We start from the raw sequence: 27,006 nt of genomic DNA on the forward strand, positions 1-27,006 counted from the left end.
GTGAACTTCACTCGCCTTAGCACTGAACTGATTCTACAACCTTTGGGTTCACTTTCAAGGACTCTGTATTTACTTATTTTGTGTTTGCACAGTTTGTCATTTTCTGCACATTGATTGTTTGTCAGACTTTGTGTGTCCTTTTTCATTGATTCTACTGTATTTTCTGATTCCGCTATGAATGCCTGCAGGAAAATTAATCTCTGGGTAGCCTGCGATGACATAGGCATACTTTGATAATAAACTTACTTCGAATTTTGAAAGAAAATATGCCCGTGAACGTAGCAGCATCCCGTCCCGCTCGTGCCTGCTGACATGTCACAGTGCACTGGCAGAGAGTGTTGTGGTTCTGGGACTCCCTATCTAACGTACACACTCTGTTCTATCTGCTCCTCGCTGAGTCAGTGCTCGTCAGCCACTCCACTCACGTCACTTCTAGTTTATCATCTATCGAAGAACAGCACACTTGATTTTCCACTGCACATGAAAGAGGGAGATTAAAACTCTGGGTGCTGACATATCTTTGCTGATTTATTTAAAGGATGCATAAAGGAGAAGATGGCGGCGCGACGCAGCGCGCGCAGCCTCTCCGGTGAAAATGATATCGTATTTGTTAAATAGGGTTTTTTTATTATTATTGATATACTGTTCAGTTTGGTTGATAGTTTAACTCTTATTCTATATATGGATATGTTGTCTTAATTATTTTGATGTATTTTTCTCTGTTGTTGATTTTCAATAATAATTAATAAAAAGATATAAATAAATAAAAAATAGGGTACTGTGCACAATTCTGATTTGACAGAGACAGCTGTGAGAAGCACGGAGGAACATCTGGAGAAACTTCTGAAATGCCCGGTTCGCTGCTGCTGCTACTGTGCGATCAAGAATCTCCGGAGGGAAGGCCCCAAAATCCTCGGCTTTGCCTGCTGCTGGCGGCCAGGGCTGGGGTCGAAGCGCTCAGCAGAGATGGTGCTCGGTGCTCGGTGTCAGAGGACTGGTCGGAGGCTCGAAGTTTTTGGACAACTCAGAGTCGGACCGTGGTTGGGCATGGCAGGGAGAGTTTTCTTCCTTCTCCCGTCTGCGTGAGATGTGGGACTTTTGAGAGACTTTGAACTTATTTTTACTGTGCCATGGCCTGTTCTTCATCAAGAACACTGCTTGCACTGTTGTAACTATATGTTATAATTATGTGGTTTTTGTCAGTTTTTCAGTCTTGGTCTGTCCTGTGTTTCTGTGATATCACACCGGAGGAATATTGTATCATTTCTTAATGCATGCATTACTAAATGACAATAAAAGAGGACTGCGTGTCCTCATAATCTAATCTAATCTAAACTCCTGAAAAGTAAGTGTGTGTGTGTTGCAAATGAATCTGGAAACAAATAGAACTGATCAGGTTGGTCAGAAATAAAATGTCAACATCACACACAGAATGCTGGAGGAACACAGCAGGCCAGGCAGCATCGATGGAAAGGTGTAAACAGTTGATGTGTTGGGCCAAGACCTTTCATCAGGACTGGAAAGAAGGAGGAGAAATCAGAGTGAGAAGGTGGGGGGTAGGGGAGGAAGAAGTACAAGGTGGTAGGTGATAGGTGAAACTGAGAGAAGGGGAGGGTGAAGTAAAGAGTTGGGAAGTTGATTGGTGAAAGAGATACAGGACTGGAGAAGGGGGAATCTAATAGGAGAGGACAGAAGGCCGTAGAAGAAAGAAAAGGGGGGAGGAGCACCAGAGGGAGGCGATGCGCAGGCAAGGAGATAAGGTGACAGAGAGAAAAGGGAATGGTGAGGGGGCAGGCATAACAAGAAGTTCAAGAAATCGATGTTCATGCCACCAGGTTGGATGGTGACAAGAGCTTAGTCAAAGAGAGGCACAATAGACTACAGATACTGGAGTAGCATCTGTGGTGAGAAGTGCATATCTGATATTTGGAATTGAAATCTTTCACCTAGACTTGGTCAAATGGGTAGACTATAGGGTGCAAAGTGGGAAATGAGACAGAGACAGAGGGCAGAGGCCAGAGGAGAATGGGGAAGGAATTTCAGAGCACGGGGCCCCTCCTTTGTAATTTGAGGGCACAGATTCCACAAAGATCTGGATGCTGAAGTAAGAGTGCTAGAGTGAAGTAAGAGTAAGAGGGTTGGAAGGGGTTCAGAGACAGGGAGACAAGAGAACATGAAGGGTTTTATAACAAGCATGAGAATTTCAAATTGAAACGTCACTAAATCAGGTGCTAGTGAAGGTCAGAGGTGGTGGCTGCACAGGACTAGAGAGCAGTTCTGGATACATTTCAGGATAATGGTGAGTACGGGGGGGAGGTGTTGGGATAGTGGTGTCTAAAGGTAATGCATAATTCAATGAACATTTTGGCAGCTGATTATCACAGCAGGATCCCAGCCAAACTTTAGCCTTTAGCTATCATATTGAACACTTAAACAAACCCCTTATTAACATTATCCTCAAACAAGCATTGGGAACTAATAGTAAATACATCTGGTTCCATAAACACTTATTTTGATCACACAGTTTCAAGTTTATAGATTTCTGGCATGGATAACCCTGTTGGCCCACAGTAGTTTTTGTCTGATCTGCATGTGAGTGCTTCATACTTAGCGACTAGTTAGAGCTGATTAGGAATTGCATTAACCCACTCCAGTGTTTCTATTCAATCACTTTTATTAGGAGGATGAGAGATGAATTTATAGAGATGTTTAAAATGAATCAGAATCAGATTTATTGTCACTGGCATATGTCATGAAATTTGTTGCTTTGATGCAGCAGTATAGTGCAATACATAAAATGTTGCAGATTACAATAAGAAATACATATTTTAAAAATTTAAGTCATGTACAAAGGATGGAAAATTGTGAGGTACGGTTAATAGTTTCATTATCTATTCATAAATCTGATGGTGGAGGGGAACACACAGCTTGTAAAACACCAAGCATATATTTTAAGGGTCCTGTATCTTTCCTCCTCTCTTGATCAACACTGGCGCACCTCAGGGGTGTGTGCTTAGCCCACTGCTCTACTCTCTATATACCCATGAATGTGTGGCTAGGCACAGTTCAAACACCATCTATAAATTTGCTGACGATACAACCATTGTTGGTAGAATCTCAGATGGTGACGAGCGGGTGTACAGGAGTGAGATATGCCAACTAGTGGAGGGGTGCCACAGCAACAACCTGGCACTCAACGTCAGTAAGATGAAAGAACTGATTGTGGACTTCAGGAAGGATAAGACGAAGGAGCACATACCAATCCTCATAGACGGATCAGAAGTGGAGAGAGTGAGCAGTTTCAAGTTCCTGGGTGTCAAGATCTCTGAGGATCTAACCTGGTCCCAACATATCGATGGAGTTATAAAGAAAGCAAGACAGCGGCTATACTTCATTAGGAATTTGAAGAGATTTGGCATGTAAACAAATACACTCAAAAACTTCTATAGATGTACCATAGAGTGCATTCTGACAGGCTGCATCACTGTCTGGTATGGAGGGGCTGCTGCACAGGATCAAAAGAAGCTGCAGAGGGTTGTAAATCTAGTCAGCTCCATCTTGGCTACTAACCTACAAAATACCCGGGACACCTTAAGGGAGCAGTGTCTCAGAAAGACAGCATCTATTATTAAGGACCTCCAGCACCCAGAGCATGCCCTTTTCTCACTGTTACCATCAGGTCGGAGGTACAGAAACCTGAAGGCACACACTCAGCGACTCAAGAACAGCTTCTTCCCCTCTGTCAGTCGATTCCTAAATGGACATTGAATGCTTGGACACTACCTCACTTTTTTTAAAATATACAATATTTCTAGTTTTTGCACATTTTTAACCTATTCAATATATGTACAGCATACTGTAATGATTTACTTATTTATATATTATTATTTTTTCTCTTCTATATTATGTATTGCATTGAACTGCTGCTGCTAAGTTAACAAATTTCACGTCAGATGCCAGTGATAATAAACCTGATTCCGATTCTGATGTTACTAATACCATCACACAGGAGGTACAGGATGGCAGATAATACGAGGCATTGATAGAGTGGACAGCCAGGGACTGTTTTCCCACAGGACATAATTTTAAAGTGATTGGAGTATAGGGGGAATGTCCGAGGTAAGTTCGTTACACACAGGGTGGTGGGTGTGTGGAATGCATCGCTGGGGTGGTGTAGAGACAGATATATTTGTTCACTCATTAAGTGCTGTGTCATATGATGCAGGTCTTTCCATGACAATAATTAGTCTTGGCAATTTTTTTCTACAGAAGTAGTTTACCATTGTCTCCTTCTGGGCAGTATCTTTACAAGACGGGTGACCCCAGCCATTATCAATACTCTTCAGAGATTATCTGCCTGTCATCAGTGGTCGCATAACCAGGACTTGCGATATGCACCAGCTGCTCGTACGACCATCCACCACCTGCTCCCATGGCTTCACGTGACCCTGATTTTGGGGGGTGGGGGTGCTAAGCAGGTGCTACACCTCGCCCAAGCGTGACCTGCAGGCTAGCAAAGGGAAGAAGTGTATTGCACCTCCTTTGGTAGAGACGTATCTCAACCCCGCTCCCCTGCAGATATGTGAAGGACAATAAAAAGAACCTTAGATAGACACATGGATGAAAGTAAAACAGTGGGTTTTGTGGGAGGGAAGAATGGGTTAAAAGGTCAGCAGAACATTGTGGGCTGAAGGGCCTGTACTGTGCTGTACTATACTATGTTTTAGGTTCTCTCCGATATTTTATTCATTTCACTCCTGAGACACAAACGCCTTTTGTCTCTGGCTTACTGAGGGGGTTTTGCAGGTGCCCCCTGTTCAGCTGGCTATCCTTATTTTTGCCTTCAAGAACAGATCACCAGCATCAAGATGTTTAATCAATAGCCCAGTGGGTATAATAGCCGGATCCAAAGTCGCCCTCAATCAGCATTCATGTTGCAAGACTGCTTTGGTGCATTACAATTTGTCTACCATAGCAATACTCTGTTACCTGAGATTCTGCAAGTACACCATGACCACTTTGCATTAAAATAGATTTTTTGTCTCTGTTTGTTCTAATTGTGTTTTTTCTTGTAAAAAACATGTTTAATATATACTTCACTTGTGAAAGCTGCTTTTATGATGCTGTGTGCCTGTGATGCAGCTGCAAGTAATCTTTTCAACGCACATGTGCATACATGCCTTGTGCACCTGACAATAAACTTAACTTTGACTCTGAACTTTATGTGGCATTGACAGATCGGCATTTGAAGAATCTGAGCTCTTGTGTTCAAATCCCATCACAGCAGCTGCGATATTTAAATTTGCCTGCTGAAATTAAGCACAAGATATTCTGGAAAATTCTGGGGATCCAGAGCAAAACACAATTAAATAAAAATTAATTTAAGCAAATTAAATTAATATGGATTGCAAAGTTAGTCCAGCAACAGTAAACATGGAATCACCAAATTGTAATTTAGAACAGAAATTTCAGGTTCATTCCTTATATGTGACTCCATAAGACCATTAATCATAGGAGGAGAATTAGGCCACTTGGCCAATTGAGTCTGCTCCACCATTCCATCATGGCTAATTTATTAACCCTCTTCACTCCATTCTCCTGCCTTCTTCCCATAACCTTATGCCCTTACTAATCAAGAACCTAGCAACCTCAGCTTTCAATTCAGAGGACTCTGTTTAATTGGGACACATCAGGACCAGCACATTTTGGCCCAATTAAGCAGCTGCCCCAATGAGCTGAAGTTTCATGGAAATAGTTAAGAAGGATAAAAGAGACAAACTACTGTTAAACTGAATAACAAACTATGTATTTAAATGAAAGACCGAACAAATTAAGAATGCTATCAATACTATAAAAACTGTGTATTAGTTCCTCATAGTTATTGATGGAAGTATTTATCTGCCATGTTCCTCTTACGGTAAATGAATACAGTCAGCACAGACACCTAGTGTAGATATTGACTGCGTTCCTTCAATGCTTTCGACAATTACATCCTCCAAATCTTCATTTTCATTGTTACACTTAAGATGATTGTCAATACTTTCAAATTCTTTGTATCTCTGAAACTATTTCATTTTCACTCCCGGCTGCGTCTGGCATCTCCAAGCCTGAATGCGTGAAGCCGCTGTGAGCAGAGCTGCTCTGAATTGTCTTACTGCTTATTTCTTGCCAACTATCATTGACAAAAATCACTGCTTTTTGAATACAAGTGCATACAACTGACGCTATTAAAAAATGTTTACTCTCGGTGTGGTGTAGTGCCTAACAGTGAGCCAAGTGCACGCGTCAGATGCTAGTTAGAAACTGGCAAGTCTTCTGCCCCAGTTAAGCAGTATAGTGTCCAAATAAATGACATCACAAGGCCAGTGTGACACCATTGGGACACATCATAATGAAATGCAGCATCACAATAGGATTTAAACACTGATCACTTGGAGACCAGAGACAGAAATGCATTTAACTGTCATGTGATGGAAAAGTGTAGTGATTATACTCACATTTATACGGATGGTGCGAAGGAACCTGAAACAGGAGTGATAGGGTTTGGGGTGGTTATACCAGCAAAAGAAATTGGAATCAGCAGAAGAACATCTAATAAGTTAGGGGTGTTTACAGTGGAGATGCTGGCAGTGTTGGTTGCGTTGCAATGGGTGCAGAAAGCCAGACAAGCCAAAGCATTGATATGTTCAGATTCATCCTCAGTTCTAGCAAGTTTAAGGTCTTTTCACACAAACAGTCGGCAAGATGTACTTTATGAAGTCCTTCAGTTAGTTACAAGAATCGCAAATCAGGGAGGTCAGGTAAAATTTCTATGGGTTCTAGCACATGTAGGGGTGAAGGGGAATGAGAGGGTGGATGAGTTGGCAAAGAGGACGTTAAAGAAAGAAAATGTAGAAATGCACATTAGTATCAGTAAAGCAGAGGTTAAGTGTGTAATCTGGGAAAAAGTCAACCAAATGTGGCAAGAAAGGTGGGACAGGGAGGGGAAAGGGAGGCATTTATATCAAATACAAGAGTGTTGCAGTTACTAGGGTAGGTAATGGAAACAGAAGAGAGGAAACTGTGTGGACTAGGTTAAGGCTGGGACATTGTGCATTAAACAAAACATTGAAAATGATAGGGAAACACCAGACAGGATTGTGTGAGGAATGTCAGGAAGAGGAGTCAGTAGAACATGTAGTTCTGAGTTGCAGCAAGTATGGGATACAGAGAGAGATGATGATAATCAATCTAAGGGAATTGGGGGTGCAGGAATTCACATTAAAAGGGTTGCTGGGCATGGGTGAGAGAGCACAGGTCAGGGTATTTTTAGCTTTCTTAAGGGGTACAGGGTTTTTTTTATAGGATATGATGAATAAGCAGGAACAGGGTACTAGGATGGCCAAAGGTGGGAGGATAAAATGTAGGTTAGGGGGTGGGTGGGTGGGTGTGTGTGTGTGTGTGTGTGTGTGTGTGTGTGTGTGTGTGTGAGTGAGAGAGATTGGGTGAAGGGATTTAGAATGTAAGTCTATTGCACACTCCGGAGCAGAAGGTGGCAGTAACACACCATTAAGCTGGGTGCCAACCGCCGTAAAACAAGAAGAAGACCAGAGATAGAACAACCAGATGCTGCAGGGTGGTTTGCTGCCCTGGAGGCTGGTGTAGACTCAAAGCATTAAAATGACCCATAATGGGCTGCAGATTTTGCTGATCCTTGGACAGTGATGTTGAGATTTGTCTCATCCCCAAGTGACAAGTCTGGTCCTTGGGTCTTCCTACGTCCTGGCAGCACCACAAAGGGCTGAAAGATCTCTTCTTGGACTCCAGATTTCTTCCCCTCAGTGAGATTTCATCATGGCCTCGAATACCTTTCCTGAACTGCATCTTCCATATCAGAGGTCTAATAGTGCAGCAGATGCACCCAAAAGACTGTGAAAGGGAACACATTCTGCCGAGCGGGTGAAGCCCCTGAGAGGGGAAGAGCTGGAGGTGGGGAGGAAGAAGCCAGCGAAGGACATGGAGGGTCCGGACAGCATTCATTGCAGCAGCAGCACATTGGGATGAAGGGCCTCTTCCTGAGACTCAGGATTCCTGGTTCTTGGCGGGACTCCATCCCAGACTTGACTGACTTTCCTGAACTAAATCTTCCACATCGAAACTCTGAAACTCTGAACTCCAGCAACACTGAGACAATATACCAATTCCTCCCATTCCTTGTGGAGGCAATATCTGGAAGGATTGCCTTTGGGAGGGATGAAAGATTAGTTGTTGGGATTTGGGTGTCAGCTCTGGGTAAATATGGGTAATTACTGCTTGGAGCCCCCTGTGTTTGTTGATTTTGGGCCATTGCTAAGGAGCTGCTCCCAGCTCATCCAGCCGGGGTGATGTCAAAAAAGGCCCTTCAGTGATGTCAGACACACCCATCCAACCTGTCTGAAAGCAGTGCCCAATGTCCAACTGCAGACTGGAGAACCTGCTGCCTTTAAAACTCAGGCAATGATCCATCCTCTGCCTGAATCTAGAAGTGTAAGTGGTCTTGTAGTGTGATCTGTTGTTTGTCATGATTTGGAGGAGAACATAGGCCAAACAATCAGTCAGTTTGTAGATGACACCAAAGCTGGTGTGCGGTGAAAGTGAGGGTTACCTAAGGTTACAATGGGTTGGAGACCAGCCGGGGGAAGTAGGCCAAGGAATGGTTGATGTAAATTAACAGGAACAAATGTGACGAGATAGGTTTTTTTGGAAGTTAAACCAGAACAGGACATACAGAGCAAATGACAGGGCCCAGGGAGAGTTGTAGACAGGGGGACTAAGGATAGATTTCCATGAAAGTGGTAGACAGGTAGTGAAGAAGGTGTAGATGGGTTCTTTCATGCTTTGTAAATCTGTGACTCTAAGTGTAAAGGGCCCTGTCAATGCCTAGTTGTAAGCTGGTGAAAATCTGTCTTTTCCCCGAGGGACACGACTGCGGGAAACCGTGGCATCTGGGTGAGCACAGGGAAACAGAGGCTTTTGCTGCATGAGCCAGTGATGAAGCCGTGAGAGACCAGCGAACCATGCGAGCCTGAGGAGACAGCATACCCTGCTCCTCCAGTCGGTTCCCCATGTCCCAACCACCCCTCAGAGCTAACTCGACAACCACTACCATTCCCCTCCACAGGTCAATTGAGTTATGGAGATGGTACGAAACCACCTCTCCACCTCAGGGCTGTTTCCAACTCATCCATCCTGGGTTTGGCGGGTTTACCCTTCCACCTCTAAATTTGATCTTACCTTGAATTATTTCTCATTTTAAAAAAGTTGCCATTTCTGTGTGTCGATGGGTGTTTGTCACCCACCCCGGTTCTATCTGAAGTTGTATGGTCTGACTGAAATTTGACAACGGGTTCACTCCACATCCCATTAGGCTGGGCCTTCACGTCCAGTCTCCGTGTCCCTGCATAGGCATCAGGAACCCACTCTTCTCTAGCTCTAGGCTCTGCTTGGCATTGCTCAGAGTTACCACACTGGCACTGGAGAGGGCCCAATCCACGCAGCAAATTCCAGCCAATAACGGCTGGAGGCTCCCCCTCCCCACCGGCACTGAGGCAAACAGGGTGTCGGGCATCCCCCGTTGTTCTTCCCGATGGTGCAGAGAGAGAGAGCGGCAGGTTAAAGTCTCTCGCCAACTAGTCGCTGCCCTCTCAGGCCACACCATCAGTACACACTGATAACAAGACCTTCTGGAACAGAGGAACAGTGATTGTCTGGCACTGGCCAGCTCTGAGGTGTCTCTGCCACCGGTACCAGAATCTTGTTGGTTTCCCCAAGCATCACCAGCTGCTGTTGGTGTTTCCTTCACCAGGGGTACACTTCATGCCTGCTGGTGGCACCAATGCAGCCCCGGGACCCTGGTCTCCAGGTGGGATCAGCTCATTTGGTGGAACCACCCTCTTGAACTCCACCCCACTCAGGGGTGCCATGTTGTAGGTGGATTGGGCTGTCGGGAGAGCAGCCAAGGATCTTAATTAGCTCTTTATATAACTTGCCCCTCCCCAATGTGGATCCATCTGTAGCCACACTCCACAATTCCTATGGGGGGGCATCTGGGTCCCTAGGATTGGCACACCCATGGAGGATGTATGGGCCCCAGTGGCACCTCCCGCTGTGTGGCAGGGGTTCATGGCAAGGGTTAAACCCCTCTGACCCCTGTAATCATGAGCATGGAGCTGTATAACCCTTATCCCTGTTCCTGGGGATTCCCTATGAACATTCCCTCCCTGCTGGTTCACCCCCAAGGAAGTTCAGTGGGAGCCTAAGTCGATCAGGACCTCCTGCTGTTTTGGCTGATATATTGAACACAAAGGTGAGATGAATCTGGCTCTGCGTCCAGATGGAGAGAGCTGTCGTGGAATGCATTGCCCACAATATTGTTTCAATGGTCTACTGTGATTTAAAAATAAAGTTGAATTGGCCGTCTTTGGAGTGTTACCTGATTTGAGCATAGACTGGGGTGGGGGAGGGGTGTGGTCGGCAAGGCAACACACACACACACACACACACACACACACACACACACAATCACACAATCACTAGGCATGAATGTCATCTGAAAATTATCATTTTTTTTCCAGCAGCACCACAGTATGTTCTGAGATGACAACAAGTAGATGACAAGTAGACACGGTATGTTCCGAGATGATGACAAGTAGAATTGGGCGCCACAGTAGCGTGGTGGTCAGCGCAACCTTTTACAGCTCGGGGCGTCGCAGTTTGGAGCTCAATTTCGACGTCATCTATAAGGAGTCTGGGTGCTCCCCCAGTGAAATGCGTGGATTTTCTCCGGGAGCCCGGGTTTCCTCCCACAGTCCAAAGACATATTTGTAATTAGGCTAACTGGTCATTGTAAATTGTCCCGTGATTAGTTTAGAGCTAAATCAGGGGTTGCTGGGTGGTGCAGCTTGAAGGGCCAGAAAGGCCTATTCCACATTGTAACTCTAAATAAATAATTATCAAACTAAAATGAGCATAAATTGTGCATTAAATACACATGCACTAAACTAAACAGCACGATATTGGTTTATTGTTGACACGTGCACAAAGGTAGAGTGGGAAGTCTGTCCTGCACGCTGTTCATACAGATTAAATCATTGCAGAGCGTGCTGAGGTGGGACAGGGTAAAAACAGTAACAATGCAGAATAAAGTGGAGAAGCTGCAGAGGAAGGGCAGTGCAGGTAAGTGATGAAATACAAGGTCATTATGATGTAGATTATGAAGCTAAGAGTCCATTTTATTGTGGAAGAGGTCCATTCAAGAGGCTGGTAAGACTGGGGTTGAAGCTGCCCCTGGGCCTGGTGATCTGTGCGTTCAGGCTTTTGTAACACTTGCCCAATGTGAGGGGGAGAAGAGAGAATGTGGTGGACGTGGGTCTTTGATTATGCTGCCTGCCTCACTGGATCAGTGAGAAGCATGGACAGAGTCCATGGGTGGAGGGGGGTCCGTGATGTGCTCAGCTGTGTCCAGAAATCTCTATGGTTTCTTGTGGTCACGTGCAGAGCCATACCATACGGTTTTGAATGCAAATAGAATACTTTCTGTGGTGCATTGATAAAATTTGGTAAGGGTCAAGACTGAGAGAGAAAAAAAAGTCCAAGATAGCATTAGGGTTCTTCCAGTCACCTCAGGAACCCAATGGCAGTGGGAAGAAGCTGTTGCTGATGAGTGTGTCATCAGGCCCCCGCACCTCCCTGTTTGATGGCGACCCAGCTAGCAGGGATCCTGGCACCAGACAGCATCTAAGGAGACCACATGGTCTGCCATGATACCCTGAGGCCCTCTTTATTATTGCTGGTGACTTCAATCAACCAGGCTGACTTCGAGAATGAATTACCAAAATACTACCAGCATGTCTCATGCCCAACTTGGTCCTTGACTGTCGCTGCACAACCATCAAAGTCGCCCTCTGCCCACACTTTGGTAAATCAGACCAGCAGGCTGTGCTCCTGCTCCCTGTATACAAACAAGCTGGAACGTAAAGGATCCAGTCGTACAGAGCTGGTCTGAGGAAACCGACAGCCTTCCACGTGACTGCTTTGAGTCAGTACACGAGTCTGTGTTCAAAGGTTCAGCAACCAGCGTAAATCAGACCAGGATTCATGTTTATTATCACTGATATACGTCAGTAAATTTGTTGTTTTGAGGCAGCTGTACAGTTCAATACATAAAAATTACTATAAATTACAACAAGAAATAGAATAAGGCGGCATTAAGCCATTCGGCCCATTGAGTCTGCTCCACCATTCCATCAAGGCTAATGTATTATCCCCCATTCTTCTGCCTTCTCCCCGTAACTGTTGTCCGCTACTGATTAAGAACCCATCAACCTCCACTTTAAATATGCCCAATGACTTGGGCTCCACAAAAGTCTGTAGCCACAGACTCGCCACCTTCAGCTACAGAAATTCCTCCTCATCTCTGATCTGAAGGGAGATCTTAATAGGAGGAATAACTGTGACCCACAGTGTGTGGTTGGCTCTCAATTGCCCTCTAACAAGTCCCAGCAAGGGACCCAGTTCAGGGATTTCCATTCGTGCTTACTGGCAATAAATAAATAAAGAAAGTCTTAGCATGGAATGAAAATCCAACAATCGGACTGGGGGAAAACAATGTAGATTCTGGGAAATCTTAGACCTTTAGAGTGTCCATTGATTCCCCAGGGAAAAACGCACTTTGGAAAGGAGCAGAGTTAATACCAATATCCAATGCCATTGAACAGTCTGGTCACACAGAGAACCTTCTGTCACATCCCAAATTTGCTCCCAGCCAACAGCCAGAGATTTTAGATGTGCACTCTGGGAAGGAGAATTATTTGGGATCCTTTTTGAATTCACAGCTGAAGGTTTGAAACAAGATCCGAGTGTTTAAATCTCTTATTATTTTGTCCTAAAAAAGGTATCTTCCCCATATCAAAAGTAGTAGAAATTTCTCCCTCCAAAAGAAAAGATTTGAACACATGGATATTTTGAAACTGAGATCAATTAATTTGTCTTGGATAGGAGTATGATGCGATCAGAATTAAAAGGTAGTAAGTTGGAATTAGAGCCTGCTTCTGTACAATGGGATGGATCTTGTTGGCAAATGCTGGAAATTCCATTGTGAACTGTGAACACTTAACCGTGGACTGTTTCGATGATGTTCTAGTTTGGGTTTTTATATTGTATCTTTTGCTTGTTTTTTCTTTGCTGTTTGTGCGATTCGTTCTTTATTTGCGCATGGGGCTTTGATGTTTTTCTTTGAATGGATTCCATGGTATTCTCTTGTTTTCTTTGTTCCATAGCTGTCTGTGGGTTGTATACTGCATACATGCTCTGATAATAAATGTACTTCGAATCTTTGTAAACAAGTGAGGGTATTGATGCGTGCGTATGTAACGCTGAGCTATATTGGCTGGTATATATCTAGGGGAAATCCCGTCCGCCGCCCGCCTGGATGCTCCCGGTTGTGTCGGTTGCTGCCACCGAAATCAAACATCAATCATCAGCCAGCTCACACAGTACGTTTTACCAAGTACACTTCAAAGATATTACTAAGTCTATGAAATTAATATAAGTTCAATACAGAAAAAGAGAATGGAAAAGGCGCAAGACTTATCAAAGTTCAATTTCTTCGTGCACACATTGGAGCTCAGGACCCTCTTCGGGACCACCCTGACCCGGTCCACTCGCGGCTCGGGACCACCCGGAGTGATCGATCTGAGCCTTCCCCAACATCCGTCGTCCTCACGGTCTCTGCGCCAACTCCCCACCAGAAGCCCCTGGTTCCCAGTCATATGAGACAGCATATCACCCCAAGAAAGAATAACATGGACATCCATTGGCTCATAGTACCTCTGCTATCTGTATTAACCCAAGCAAATGTCCAGCTAGAGACTTTCTCAGCATTTAACATAACAAAGAAGCCATTTTAATCCACATACACAGCAGTTTAAAAGGTTAATATAACAAAGAAGCCATTTTAAATTTAACAGAACAAAGAAGAAACCTCGTACACGTACCTGAACATAGAAGTGATGGATTTGTCCGCACCCTTCATGGCTGGAGCTTACCAAAGGTCTCTAGTATTTACCTGAGGGATCTGTTGTCAGTCTCTAGACCAAGTTGGACAACACATGACCTGGAAGCCCATTTCGTTCAATGGAGGTTTATCAATGAGGCAGGTACTCAAGAATATGGAAAATTAAGTGGCAGGAGCAATGTTTTTAAATTTTATAAAGTTTTAAAGTTTTTTTGAATATAGTTATTTTAATTACACCATTCATCTGAATTCTAATATTTCTCAATGCTCCAGAACATCAGAAACTTCCAAGAGGGCCACAACCTTGTGGTAGGGTTTGGAGGCTTGCATGCCTTAATGACCTGGAGAGTGATGTTGGCTGGAGTCTGGGTTTTATGCTTTGCCTCTTTGTAGGGTCAACCAATGCCAAACAAGTAGAGGCCAGACTAAGAGGGGTCCACGGGTCCTCCAGGTTCGGGGGTTCAGCTCAGGGCTAACAACCTTGACTGGTCAAAAAAAATTGTTACAGAAAAAGCAATGAAGGTCCTTCGATACAGACATAGAAGAAGGACTTTCATTGCTGCCCTAAAAGCCAGTGGCATAACGGGCGAAGTAAGAAAGAATATGAGGGGCATTCAAACCTTTTCCATCTTTGACAGACAGTAGATGCCTAACCTTCAGACACAAAAAGACTCAGCTGCGGCTTTTCCTCAAACCCCTCCGTTGGGTTGAAACATAACGCACCTACCTGGTTACACGTGTTGATTTCCACCCCATTCTTTAAGTAGTCGAGGAGTTTGTCCAAGTTTCCTGATCTTGCAGCCCTGAGGAAACTGGTTGCAGCATCGGCCTGAAAAGGAATAGACAAAGTGGTAAGGTACCATAAGACAATAAGAACCTAAGACATAGGAGCCGAATAGGCCATTTGGCCCATCAAGTCTGCTCCACCATTCAATCATGGTTGATCCTTTTTTCCTCTCCTCAGTCCCACTCCCTGACCTTCTCCCCATAATCTTTGTTGTCATGTCCAATCAAGAACCTATCAAGCTCTACCTTAAATATATCCAATGACCTGGCCTCCACAGCTGCCTGTGGTAACAAATTCCTCAAATTCACCATCCTCTGGCAAAAGAAATTTCTCCGCATCTCTGTTTTAAATGGATGCCCCTCTATCATGAGGCTGTGCCCTCTTGTCCTAGATTCTCCCACCATGGGAAACATCCTTTCCACATCTACTCTGTCTAGGCCTTTCAACATTCAAAAGATTTCAATGAGATTCCCCCCTCATACTTCTAAATTCCAGCGAGTACAGATGCAGAGCTATCAAACGTTCCTTGTATGATATCCCGTTCATTCCTGGAATCATTCTTGTAAACCTCCTCTGAACTTTCTCCAATGCCAGCACATCTTTTCTTAGATGAGGAGCCCAATACTGTTCCCAATACTCAAGGTGAGGCCTCACCAGTGCCTTATAAAGCCTCACCATCACATCCCTGCTCTTGTATTCTAAACCTCTTGAAATAAATGCTAACATTGCATTTGCCTTCCTCACCACTGATTCTACCTTTAGGGTATTCAGGGTGCAAGTTAACCTTTAGGGTGTTCTGCACAACGACTCCCAAATCTCTTTGCATCTCTGATTTTTAGAAAATAGTCTGCATATTTATTTCTTCTACCAAATGCATGACCATACCTTTTCCAACATTGTATTTCATCTGGTGCTTTCTTGCCCATTCTCCTAATTTATCTAAGTACTTCTGCAGCCTATCTGTTTCCTCAACACTACCTATCCCTCCACTGACCTCCATATTATCTGCAAACTTGGCAACTAAGCCATCTATTCCATCATCTAAATCTTTATATATAGCTTTAAAAAGGTGCAGTCCCAACACTGACCCCTATGGAATACCACTTGTCACTAGCAACCAACCAGAAAAGGATCTTTTTATTCCCACTCACCGCCTCCTACCAATCAGCCAATACTCTAACCATGCCAATAATTTTCCTGTAATACCACGGGCTCTTAACTTGGTAAGAAGCCTCATGTGTGGCACCTTGTCAAAGACCCCCTGGAAGTCCAAATATACAACATCCACTGCATCCCCTTTATCCATCCTACTTGTATTCTCCTCAAAGAATTCCGACAGGTTCATCAGGCAAGATTTTCCTTTAAGGAATCCATCTTTGTCCTATCTTGTCCTGTGTCACCAAGTACTCCATAACCTCATCCTTAACAATTAATTCCAACACCTTCCCAACCACTGAGGCTAACTGGTCTATAATTTCCTCTCTGCTGCCTTCCTCCTTCCTTAAAGAGTTGGGTGACACTTGCAATTTTCCAGTCCTCGGGCACCATGCCTAAGTCCAATGATTTTCATAAGATCTTTACTAATGCCTCCAGAATCTCTACCACTACCTCTTTCAGAACCCTAGGGTGCAGATCATCTGGTCTAAATGACCTATGTACCCTCAGGTCTTTCAGCTTTTTGAGCACCTTCTCCCTTGTAACAGTAACTGTACTTGCTTCTCTTCCCTCATACCCTTCAACATCTGGTACACTGCTAGTGTCTTCCACAGTGAAGACTGTTGCAAAATCTGTTACAGGTCTGGTAACTAGTTCACTGCTAATCACAGCTGTGCACCAACCCCAGTGCAGTGGAGCGAAAGCATAGCTGGCCAGAGTACACTTTGTTCCTGTAGTTACACAATGCAGACAAGATTCTCCTGGAGTCAAGGACAAAACAATGATGCAGACAGTAGATCCACTTTTTTTTAAAGACTGCGTCCCACTATATTGGGCAGGCTGAACCGTAGCGTCTATTCATAGAAACGATCCCATTACAGATCAGCATGGGGGCTTTGACCTACACCATTTCCGACCTAGGCTGGTTCACCCCTCTTTATCGCACCTGGTGGCTCCAAGCTCCGTATAGATACCGATCTTAATGCGGATGCCCGATCGGTATAGTCCTTGGAGCGTTGTGAGAGATAGAAAGCAAGAAGAAATGCTGGATTAATGCTTGATAATTAGCATGGACTAGATAGACTGAAGAAAATCTTTCCACGCTTTTATTTATGATTCCAATAACTCCAGTAATATTGACAGGGCTCTACAAACACAAGTGAAAGCCTCTAGACCGAGGAACCTCAGTATCCAGTAGCCTGGGCACCTATCACCAATACTTAAATGTGAACACGTTAGATTGGGATGTGCTAGAGCCACTGATCTTAGAAACATAGAAAACCTACAGCACAATACAGGTTCTTCAGCCCACAAAGTTGTGCCGAACATGTCCCTACCTTAGAAATTACTAGGCTTACCCATAGCCCTCTATTTTTCTAAGCTCCATGTACCTATCCAAAGGTCTCTTAAAAGACCCTATCATATCCGCCTCCACCACCGTTGCCAGCAGCCCATTCCACGCACTCACCACTCTCCGAGTAAAAAACTTACCCCTGACATCTCCTCTGTACCTACTCCCCAGCACCTTAAACCTGTGTCCTCTTGTGGCAACCATTTCAGCCCTAGGAAAAAGCCTCCGACTATCCACACGATCAATGCCTCTCATCATCTTATACACCTCTATCAGGTCACCTCTCACCCTCCGTCGCTCTAAGGAGAAAAGACCAAGTTCACTCAACCTATTCTCATAAGGCATGCTCCCCAATCCAGGGAACATCCTTTTAAATCTCCTCTGCACCCCTTTCTATGGCTTCCACATCCTTCCTGTAGTGAGGCGACCAGAACTGAGCACAGTACTCGAAGTGGGGTCTGTGCTCAGTTCTGGTCACCTCACTACAGAATATGCAGGAAAAAAAGTGGGGAAGAATTAGAGGTATTAGAAATTTCATGGTTTGTAGATCCTTGGACAGAAGTAGGGGATATCTGCTTGGTCTAAATGGAATCAACGGATGTAGGGTTACTACAGGAAAATGGTTCAAATTTTTCAATTTAATATCAGAGAATGTAGGTAGTATACAACCTGAAATTCTTACTCTTCACAGACATCCACAAAACAAGAATCTGTGAAAATGATGCAAGATTTTCCTTACGGAAAGGCAGAGCAGGTGCATCGGTCCAAGTGACTTACACCTCCTCTACTTCTTAGGTCCTTCGAGCATCAACTTAAATTTCAAAATATCTAAGTTTTTGTGACATCTTATGAGGACTCCTGCAGATTCACCCTAGAACGCATCCTATCTGGACGCAACACAGCTTGATGTAACAGCTGTCCTGCCCAGGACCACGAGAAATTGGAGAAAGCTGTGAACACAGTCAAGACCAGGAGTACCCATCTGGGGTCCATAAACCCCTTGCTTAATGGTATTGGTCCATAGCATAAAAAAGGTTGGGAACCCCTGGCCTTGACAGTCATATAAACTAGCCTCCCTTCTATTGAATCCATCTACACTTCCTGCTGCTGCCTCCGGAAAGCAGACAACATAATCAAGGATTATCCCCAGTGTCAAATTCCATTCATAAAATGTTTCCATTTTTCAGCATGAGTAACTGTGGTGAATAGTGTGGGCAGCATGGATCAATAGCATTACCCTCGATAAAGGAAGGACAAACAGAGTGACAGAATGGAATGATGACATGATGCTAGATTCTTCAGCCTTGCCCAACAGACAGCACTCCTTAATTCCTCCACTCCCTGCAAAAGCTATCAGGTTGTCGGAAATCTTCCTAAAACCATACTAAACCCTGCTATAAATTTAGATCTACAAATGGGATGATCTGCCCAGATCAGGTCCAGGACTATTCATACTGCCAGGAAGGAAATACCTTTATAACTTGACCAACAATTTAACATCAAGACTGCAGCTAACAAAAAAAGCATCAAAATAAGAATCACCTGCGCATGTTGTGAAGTTTGTTGTTTTTGTGGCAGCAGTACAATGCAATACACAATAATAGAAACTGTGAATTACAGTAAGTACAAAGCATATAGCCTGTATATAATAGCTACTGTAATTCAATTTAATTAAGTTTTTCACAGTATAATTAATTCAATTATTATTTAAATTAAATAAATAGTGCAAAAAAAGTAGTGAGTTATTGTTCATGGGTTCAATGTCCATTCAGAAATCGGACGACAGAGGGGAAGAAGCTGTTCCTGAATTTTTGTGTGTGTGCCTTCAGGCTCCTGGACCAGCCAGAGTAGATATTAACAATACAGATCTATACCATCCAGTATATAGTTCTGGGAGCTATAGATTTTATATGGTTAATATCTACTGAGCCCTTGATGCATTCATTCCTAATACAGATTATTTATTGATAAAACAGCATTTCACCAATGAGCTGGAGGTGTGGCAGGGTGTATGACTCTCCACTCTGGCTGGTCCTGGAGCCTGAAGACACACAGACAACAATTCAGCAACAGCTTCTTCCCCTCTGTCATCCGATTTCTGAATGGACGCTGAACCCACAAACACTACCTCACCACTTTTTTGCACTACTTTAACTTAACTATTAATTAACTTAATTAAACTGTGAATAATTTAATTAACGTAAACACGAGGAATTCTGCAGATGCTGGAAATTCAAGCAACACACATCAAAGTTGCTGGTGAACGCAGCAGGCCAGGCAGCATCACTAGGAAGAGGTACAGTCGACGTTTCGGGCTCAATTACAGTAACTATTATATATGGTATATATACTAAGTGTAATTCACTGTTTTTATTATGTATATATTTAGAAAGATAAATTAAATTAAGAGTGCAAAAAGATGGGAAAAAAGTAGTGGAATAGTGTTCATTCATTCAATGTCCATTCAGAACCTGTTGTTGAGCCTTGAGGTATGGGTGTTGAGGCTCTTGTACTTCCTCCAGTGAGAAGAGGGACATGGCCTAGACAGTGAGGGTGTTTAATGACGGATGTCGCCTTCCCGAGACATCGCCTCTTCTAGATGTCGTTCATGGTGGAGAACTGTAAATGTACATATACTCAGTTCATCGCCAAGTTCATACCAACTTGCACACATCTGGGTCAGGGACAGAAATAGGTCATGTAGACTCTCCAGCCTACCCTACCACCTCATAAAGTCAGGGCTGACCCGATTGTAAACCCAATTTCGGTCTACTCATTGTGACCTTTCATTCCCTCCCCTCGCTCATCAAGAATCCGTCTACCTCCACTTTAAGCTATACAAATACCACTGCTTCCTTTCAGCGAGCAAGGCTCGCAAGATTCTGATAAAATATTTCATCTCACCTCTGTCTACAATAGTTGACTTGTATTTTAAACCACTGATTTCTAAACCTCAGTTCTAGATTCTACTGCAAGATACCAGTGAAGAATAACTTCCTTACTTTTATATACAATTGCCCGAGTCATCAATGATAACTTTCTGTTAGGCATCCTTATGAATTGCTGCCTACTCACCTTTTGTGATTCATGTACTGGGACACCTAGATCCAACTGAACCTTAGATCCCTGTTCAGATAACATGATTTATTATTCCCTGCCAAAATAGACAATTTGACCTTTTACCACATTACACTCCATCTTTGCCCTCTCATTTGATCTATCTAAATCCCTTTGTTAAGCTCATCACAGGTTATTTTCCTACTTCTATACACCTGCCCAGTGGCCCCTTTATTTGGTACACCTGTACGTTCAGGCAAATATCTAATCAGCCAATCATGTGGCAGCAACCCATTGCATATAAGCATGCTGACATGGTCAAGAGGTTCAGATGTTGTTCAGACCAAACATCAGAATGGCAAGGAAATGTGATCTAAGTGACTTTGACCGTGGAATGATTGTTGGTGCCAGATGGTATCTCAGAAACTGCTGATCTCCTGGAATTCTCATGCACAGCATTCTCTAGAGTTTACAGGGAATGGTGCGAGAAACAAAAAAACACATCCAGTGAGGGGCAGTTCTGTGGGCAAAACTATCCTGTTAATGAGAGAGGTCAGAGGAGAATGGCCAGACTGGTTCAAGCTAACAGGAAGGCAACAGTAACTGAAATAACCAGACATTACAACAGTGATGTGCGTTCAAAGATGCTCTTCTGCACAACACATCAAACTTTGAAGTGAATGGGCTACAGCAGCATAAAACCACAAACATACTTTATTAAGTACATAATAAAGTGGCCACTGTGTTTATTTCAGCTCGCTGTGCAATTCCCCAACAAATGTGAAATGTACACCTCATTTTGCGAAGCTTCCGCTGCAAGTCTCCTGCTTTAGTGACCGTCAGGAAAGAAGGACCTGTTATCGGTGTATGTGTGCCAGTGAGGAATTCCAACTATGTGGATGTGTGGGCTGAGGGCTATTTCTATTCTCACTGTCCTATATTTAGCCATCATGTGTCAGATCACTGCAGCGTGCGCTGTCTTAGTCACACATCTCCACAGCAGCTCCGTGAACTTGCTGGAAGGGCTAGCAGAAAACTGTACTACAGGTCTGGAGGCAACCCCTCTGCAAATCAAGCCAATGCAAGAACAGGAATCAGAACCAGAATCACCGACGTATGGCATGAACAAAGTTCCCTCTAAGGTGTGCGTGTGTGCACGCACACCTTTTGCTACCAGCGCACAAAAGAATTTAAACTGCACACAAAAGGCTGTCACCCTCCACCTCATGGGCATGTTAAGCATACTTCACGATCATACACAATCACACTTCCTTTTCCAGTTTCTTCTGGCAACGTGGCGTTTGTGATGATTTGCCTGCAGATTTTAGAACGGGCTTATTTATACTGTTTTTGTTGAAAAAATTATTCAGTGTGCACATGTTGTTGTCACTGTGCGAAAAATTGCACAGCACAAGATTTTTTGCGCACACTGGTCATTACAAATTAGAGGGAACATTGGTTGTGAAATTTGTTGTCTTTGTGGCAGTAGTACAATGTAATACATGATAAATACAGGAAAAAAGTGAATTACAGTAAGTACATATGTATTAAATAGTTAAATTAGTAGTGCAAAAATAGAAATAAAAAGTAGTAAGGTAGTGTTCATGGGTTCAATGTCTACTTCGAAATTGGATAGCAGAGGAGAAGAAGCTGATCCTGAAACATTGAGTGTGTGTCTTCAGACTTCTGTACCTCTTTCCTGATGTTAACCATGAGAAGAGGGCATGTCCTGGGTGGTGGTGGTCCTTAATGGTAGAAACCTCCTTTTTGAGGCACTGCTCCTTGAAGATGTCATGGATACAACTGAGGCTAGTGTCCATGATGGAGCTGACTAAGTTTACAACTCTGCAGCTGTAAACAGGAGCAGGTGCAGGAATGGGTCATTTGGCACTGCGTACCTGTCCCACCATTCCATGAGATTCTGGCTGATATTTTGCCTCAGCACCATTGTCCTGCATTAACCCCCATATCCCTTAATACTTGGTCTTGAACACGCTGGCACCAAGATTCTGGAGCAAAAAATTCCAAACATTCACTGCCCTCTGGGTGAAGATATTTCATAGAACATAGAACAGTACAGGCACTTCGGCCCACAATGTCATGCTGACCTCTTAATGGCTTTATTTCAAGATTCAAAGTACATTTATTATCAAAGAATGTATAAATTATACAACCTTGAGATTTGTCTGCTTACAGGCAGCCACAAAGCAAGAAACCCGAAAGAAGCCAATTTTTAAAAATGACCAACACCCAATGCACAGAGAAGGAGCAAAGAGACACAAATCATGAAAACTATAAAAGCAAGCAGCAGCGGTAAAACATGTTAGATTGTGTTAAATCAAACCAGCGATGACTGACTGCGCTGGGAAGCCTGCAAGTGTCAGCTCACATCGGGCACCAATGTAGCATTTTCACTGACCCTAACTGAAAATCTTTTTGGAATGTGGGAGGAACCCCATGCAGTCACAGGGAGAACGTACAAACTCCTTACAGACAGTATTGAGAATTGAATACTGGCTAGAAATGCCACCCAAACTAATTTTAACTTATTATAAGATCAATCTAACCCTTCTCTCCCACATAGCCCTCAATTTTTCTTTCATCCATATGCCTATCTTTCATTGATTCCATTATGTTTCTTGGATTTACTAAGAATGCGCGCCAGGAAATGAATATGGTGATGTATATGTACTTTGTTAATAAAATTACTCTGTACTTTGAACTATCTAACAATCTCTTAAATGTCCCTAATGTATTCACCACTGCAGCCACATGTCTCCGTGTTCTAAGCATCCACCACTCTGTAAAATCTGATCCCCCTATACTTTCCTCTAATCACCTTAAAATTATGCTCTCTCAACGTTTCTCCTCATGTCAGCCCTGAATGGTCAAGGTCTTATTCTGAGACTGCGACCTCCAATTTACATTCAACGTCATTTCACGTTTACCTAGCCAAGCCCCATAAAAGCTTCCTAGATTCTGTGGAGAACACCCAGTCCTGGCTTCAACATTCAACTAACTGGAGGTTCATGGTGTAATGGAGAATTAAGGAGGTCTTGAATTGACTTTATATCTCACATCCTTCACAAATGTGAGGAGTAAAAATCTTTTAAGTTGCGTCTCCATCTGAATATGCAATGTTGCAAACTATAGTAATTTGTAATAAATAGTATGTACAGTAAGATATACAACAGAGCAGTCAATATAGCTTAGAAATACTAATGTGTCAGCATGAATTAATTAGTCTGATGACCTGATGGAAGAAGCTGTCCCAGAGCCTGTTGGTCCTGGCTTTTATGCTGCGGTACTGTTTCCCAAATGGTAGCAGCTGGAACAGTTTGAGGTTGGGGTGACTTGGGTCTCCCATGATCCTTCGGGCCCTTTTTATACAACTATCTCTGTAAATGTCCTGACTAGTGGGAAGTTCACATCCACAGCTGTGCTGGACTGTCCGTATCACTCTCTGCAGAGTCCTGCGAATGAGGGAAGTACAGTTCCCATACCAGGCAGTGATACAGCCAGTCAGGATGCTCTCAGTTGTGCCCCTGTAGAAAGTCCTTAGGATTGGGGACTCATGCCGAACTTCCTCAACAGTCTGAGGTGAAAGAGTTGCTGTTGTGCTTTTTTCTTGCATTAAACATGCACAAAGAGTCTCCCTTTCCTTTTGCCACCGCTGCTGAATGAGGGGAGTTTGTGGATAGGTTTCAGATAGACCAGAGGGTGGCCAGTTCTGGTGGGGAGGGATATGAGATTAGTGAGGAAATATACTGGTGGAGGGGGAGAATCAGGCAGGTTGCAATTGCCTGCACGTAGGCACTGGGGTTTGATGGTGAATGGTGAGGGCATTTGTGGGGTTGTAATATTGCTTTTGCCTCGTCGACCCTTGTTACAAAATTGTTAATTGGTTAACAATTAGTTGTCAGTCTTTCTTTTGCACATTGGTTGTTTGTCAGTCTTTGTGTGTAGTTTTTCATCATTGATTTTACTGTATTTCATTAATCTGCTGTAAATAGACGCAAGAAAATAAATCAGAGTAGTATACATTCAGTTGCCGCTTTATGCGGTAGACCTGCTCGTTAATGGAGATATCCAATCAGCCAATCACATGGCAGAAACTGATTGCATAAACGCATGCAGACATGGTCAAGAGGTTCAGTTGTTGTTCGGACCAAACATCAGAATGGGGAAGAAACGTGATCTAAGTGACTTCGATCGTGATGCCAGGTATTTGATCCTGGGATTTTCATGTACAACAGTCTCTAAAGTTTACAGACAGTGGTGGGAACTGAATAACTAACTTTGTAAAACATTGAACGAATTGCTACGCTACTATGCTGGAACTGAGAGCTACAATATCATTGGTTCAAATGATGCAAGAATCTGTCACCAGGTTCGGATATGGCCCAGTGAGAGACACTGAAGCAGGTCGATAGTTCACAAAATTTTAATGCGAACAGTATTAACGGGAAAATAAAAGAATAAACGCTAGGCCAAACAGGGGCTGTTAACTAAAACTCTCAAACGGGAAACGAAGCCTACACGGCGGCTGAAAAGAACATCTAATTATTAAATGAATATCGCTAGCCTTCAGAGTCAATTAACTGGACAGGCCAATTTCTCAGGCAAAGCCAATGCAAACAAAAGCGAAGAGTTGCTCTGCTCTGTCCAAGACTCGACAAGCACTATGAGGACAAGTATGGAGTTAAATACTATCATGATTAAATAATAATTAGCTGACACGTGCAAGTTCACAAGCGCAATTGCCATCTCTACTGCACTGCCGAATCCGTGGTTGTGACTGAACCAGTATGTTAGGCAGCGTCTATGGAGAGAGTAAACAGTCAATGTTTCATGCTGAAACCTTTCATCAGGACTAGAAAGTGTTGAGGCAGAAGCCAGAATAAGAAGGAGTACGAGGGGCAATTGATAAGTTCGTGGCCTAAGGCAGAAGGAGTCAATTTTAGAAAACCTAGCACATTTATTTTTCCTACATTTACACACTTAGTCCAGCGGTCGTGGAGCATACGTATCCCATTTTTGTATAAGTGGTCCACAGCAGGGGTAATTTATAAGTTCATGGCCTAAGGTAGAAGGAGATGAGTTATTAATTTCAAACTTTCTGCATTATAACTCAAAGAGTTGAACTGCACGTGTATGTAACAAGAGTGTCTTGGACCTCCAGGTGGTCCACAGCAGGGGTGACTGATAAGTTCGTGGAAGGAGATGAGTTATACAGCTCTCGTTACATGCACGTGCAGTTCAACTCTTTGAGTGAAAATTCAGTAAGTTTGGAGTTTCTCCTCATCGCCTTCTATTTTAGGCCACAAACTTATCAATCACCCCTGCCGTGGACCACTTTTGGAGGTCCAAGACGTCGACTTCTACAAAGAAAGGATCCACGACCACTGGACTAAGAGTGTAAATGTAGGAAAAATAAATGTGTTAGGTTTTCTAACATTGACTCCTTCTACCTTAGGCCACAAACTTATCCGTCACCCCTCGTATAAGGTGGCAGGTGATAGGTTAAACCCGGAGGGGGAGGGTGGACAGGTGAGGATGAAGTAAGAAGCTGGAAGGTGAGAAGTAGAAGAGGTGAAGGGCAGAAGAAGAAGGACTCTGATAGGTGAGGGCAACGGACTGTGGAAAATGGGGGAAGATGAGGGGAACCAGAGGGAGATTATGTGCAAGGGAGCAGAGAAGGGGTAAGAGGAATGGCAAGAGAAGGAAGGGGAGTGGGAAGAAATTACTGGAAATTAGAGAAACCATGAGGCCGTACTCAGGTCGGAGGTTTCATTTTCTGTCTAGGTAGCCTTCACTGCATGCTTCAATGTACATGTGACAAATAAAGCTAATCTTCTTCACGAAACAAAACTGGGGCTCAGCCATATCTGGGGACCTTGGGATAAGTGACTAAATACATTAAAAGGCATCTCAAAGGAGGAGAGAATAGGAAGGGAGGGTGAAAGAAAATCCTCTTGATATAAGGGTCATTATTCTGCATCATGTTTCTTCAATGCTCTCAGGCCAATTTACCCAATCACGTTTTTTGCTGTTGTTTTCCCATTGGCTGCAATAACTGAGGTATATGCGATTGGTTGTGTAACAATGCAGCACAGAGATCTGATTTAAAAAAAAGCATTGCTTTGACGAAGTAACCACTCACTCTGTCTTACTGTGCAGCTGTTGGATGTTACAGAAAGGAACTCTGCAAGCAGCTTTAGCCACCTCGCCATGCATAAAATAGCAGGTTTGCTTGCGTGCACAGAGTTACTGCACTTCCGAGTAATCTGCTATCTGAATTTGAGATGTCCCAAGGGCTATGAGAAAGAGCATTAGCAAGGCAAGAATGTTCTTTCCTATCTCATGTCCAGGACTGTTCTCTCTCTCTGCCACTGTGGTTACAAGGCTTTGCTCCCAGATGAGATCAACGCCTTTTTAGCTCACTTTGACTGACAGAACTTGCAGGTACCTTCACAAATCCCCACACGTTATTTCAGTCTCTGAGGATGACATGAGAGCATCCTTCTGCAGTGTGAACCCACAAAAAGCATCTGGTCCAGTCCATCACAGGCTAAGCTCTCCCCATTATTGGCCGTGTAATGATTGTTGGTGCCAGACTGGGTG

General features: G+C 43.6%; 1 protein-coding gene across 8 annotated transcripts in view; it reads right to left on the bottom strand.

Moving 5' to 3' along the window:
- The window catches only part of LOC140201862 (ankyrin-1-like), a 302,101-nt gene that overhangs the window by 217,652 nt on the left and 57,443 nt on the right, over positions 1-27,006 (bottom strand). For all 8 annotated transcript variants that reach the window (XM_072266606.1, XM_072266608.1, XM_072266605.1 and 5 more), the window contains exon 2: positions 14,760-14,861. In XM_072266606.1, coding sequence (XP_072122707.1) covers positions 14,760-14,861 — 102 coding nt within the window. The remainder of the gene's footprint in view (positions 1-14,759; positions 14,862-27,006) is intronic.

Source organism: Mobula birostris, chromosome 8, assembly GCF_030028105.1.
Source record: "Mobula birostris isolate sMobBir1 chromosome 8, sMobBir1.hap1, whole genome shotgun sequence".
In the NCBI taxonomy this organism is placed as follows: domain Eukaryota; kingdom Metazoa; phylum Chordata; class Chondrichthyes; order Myliobatiformes; family Myliobatidae; genus Mobula; species Mobula birostris.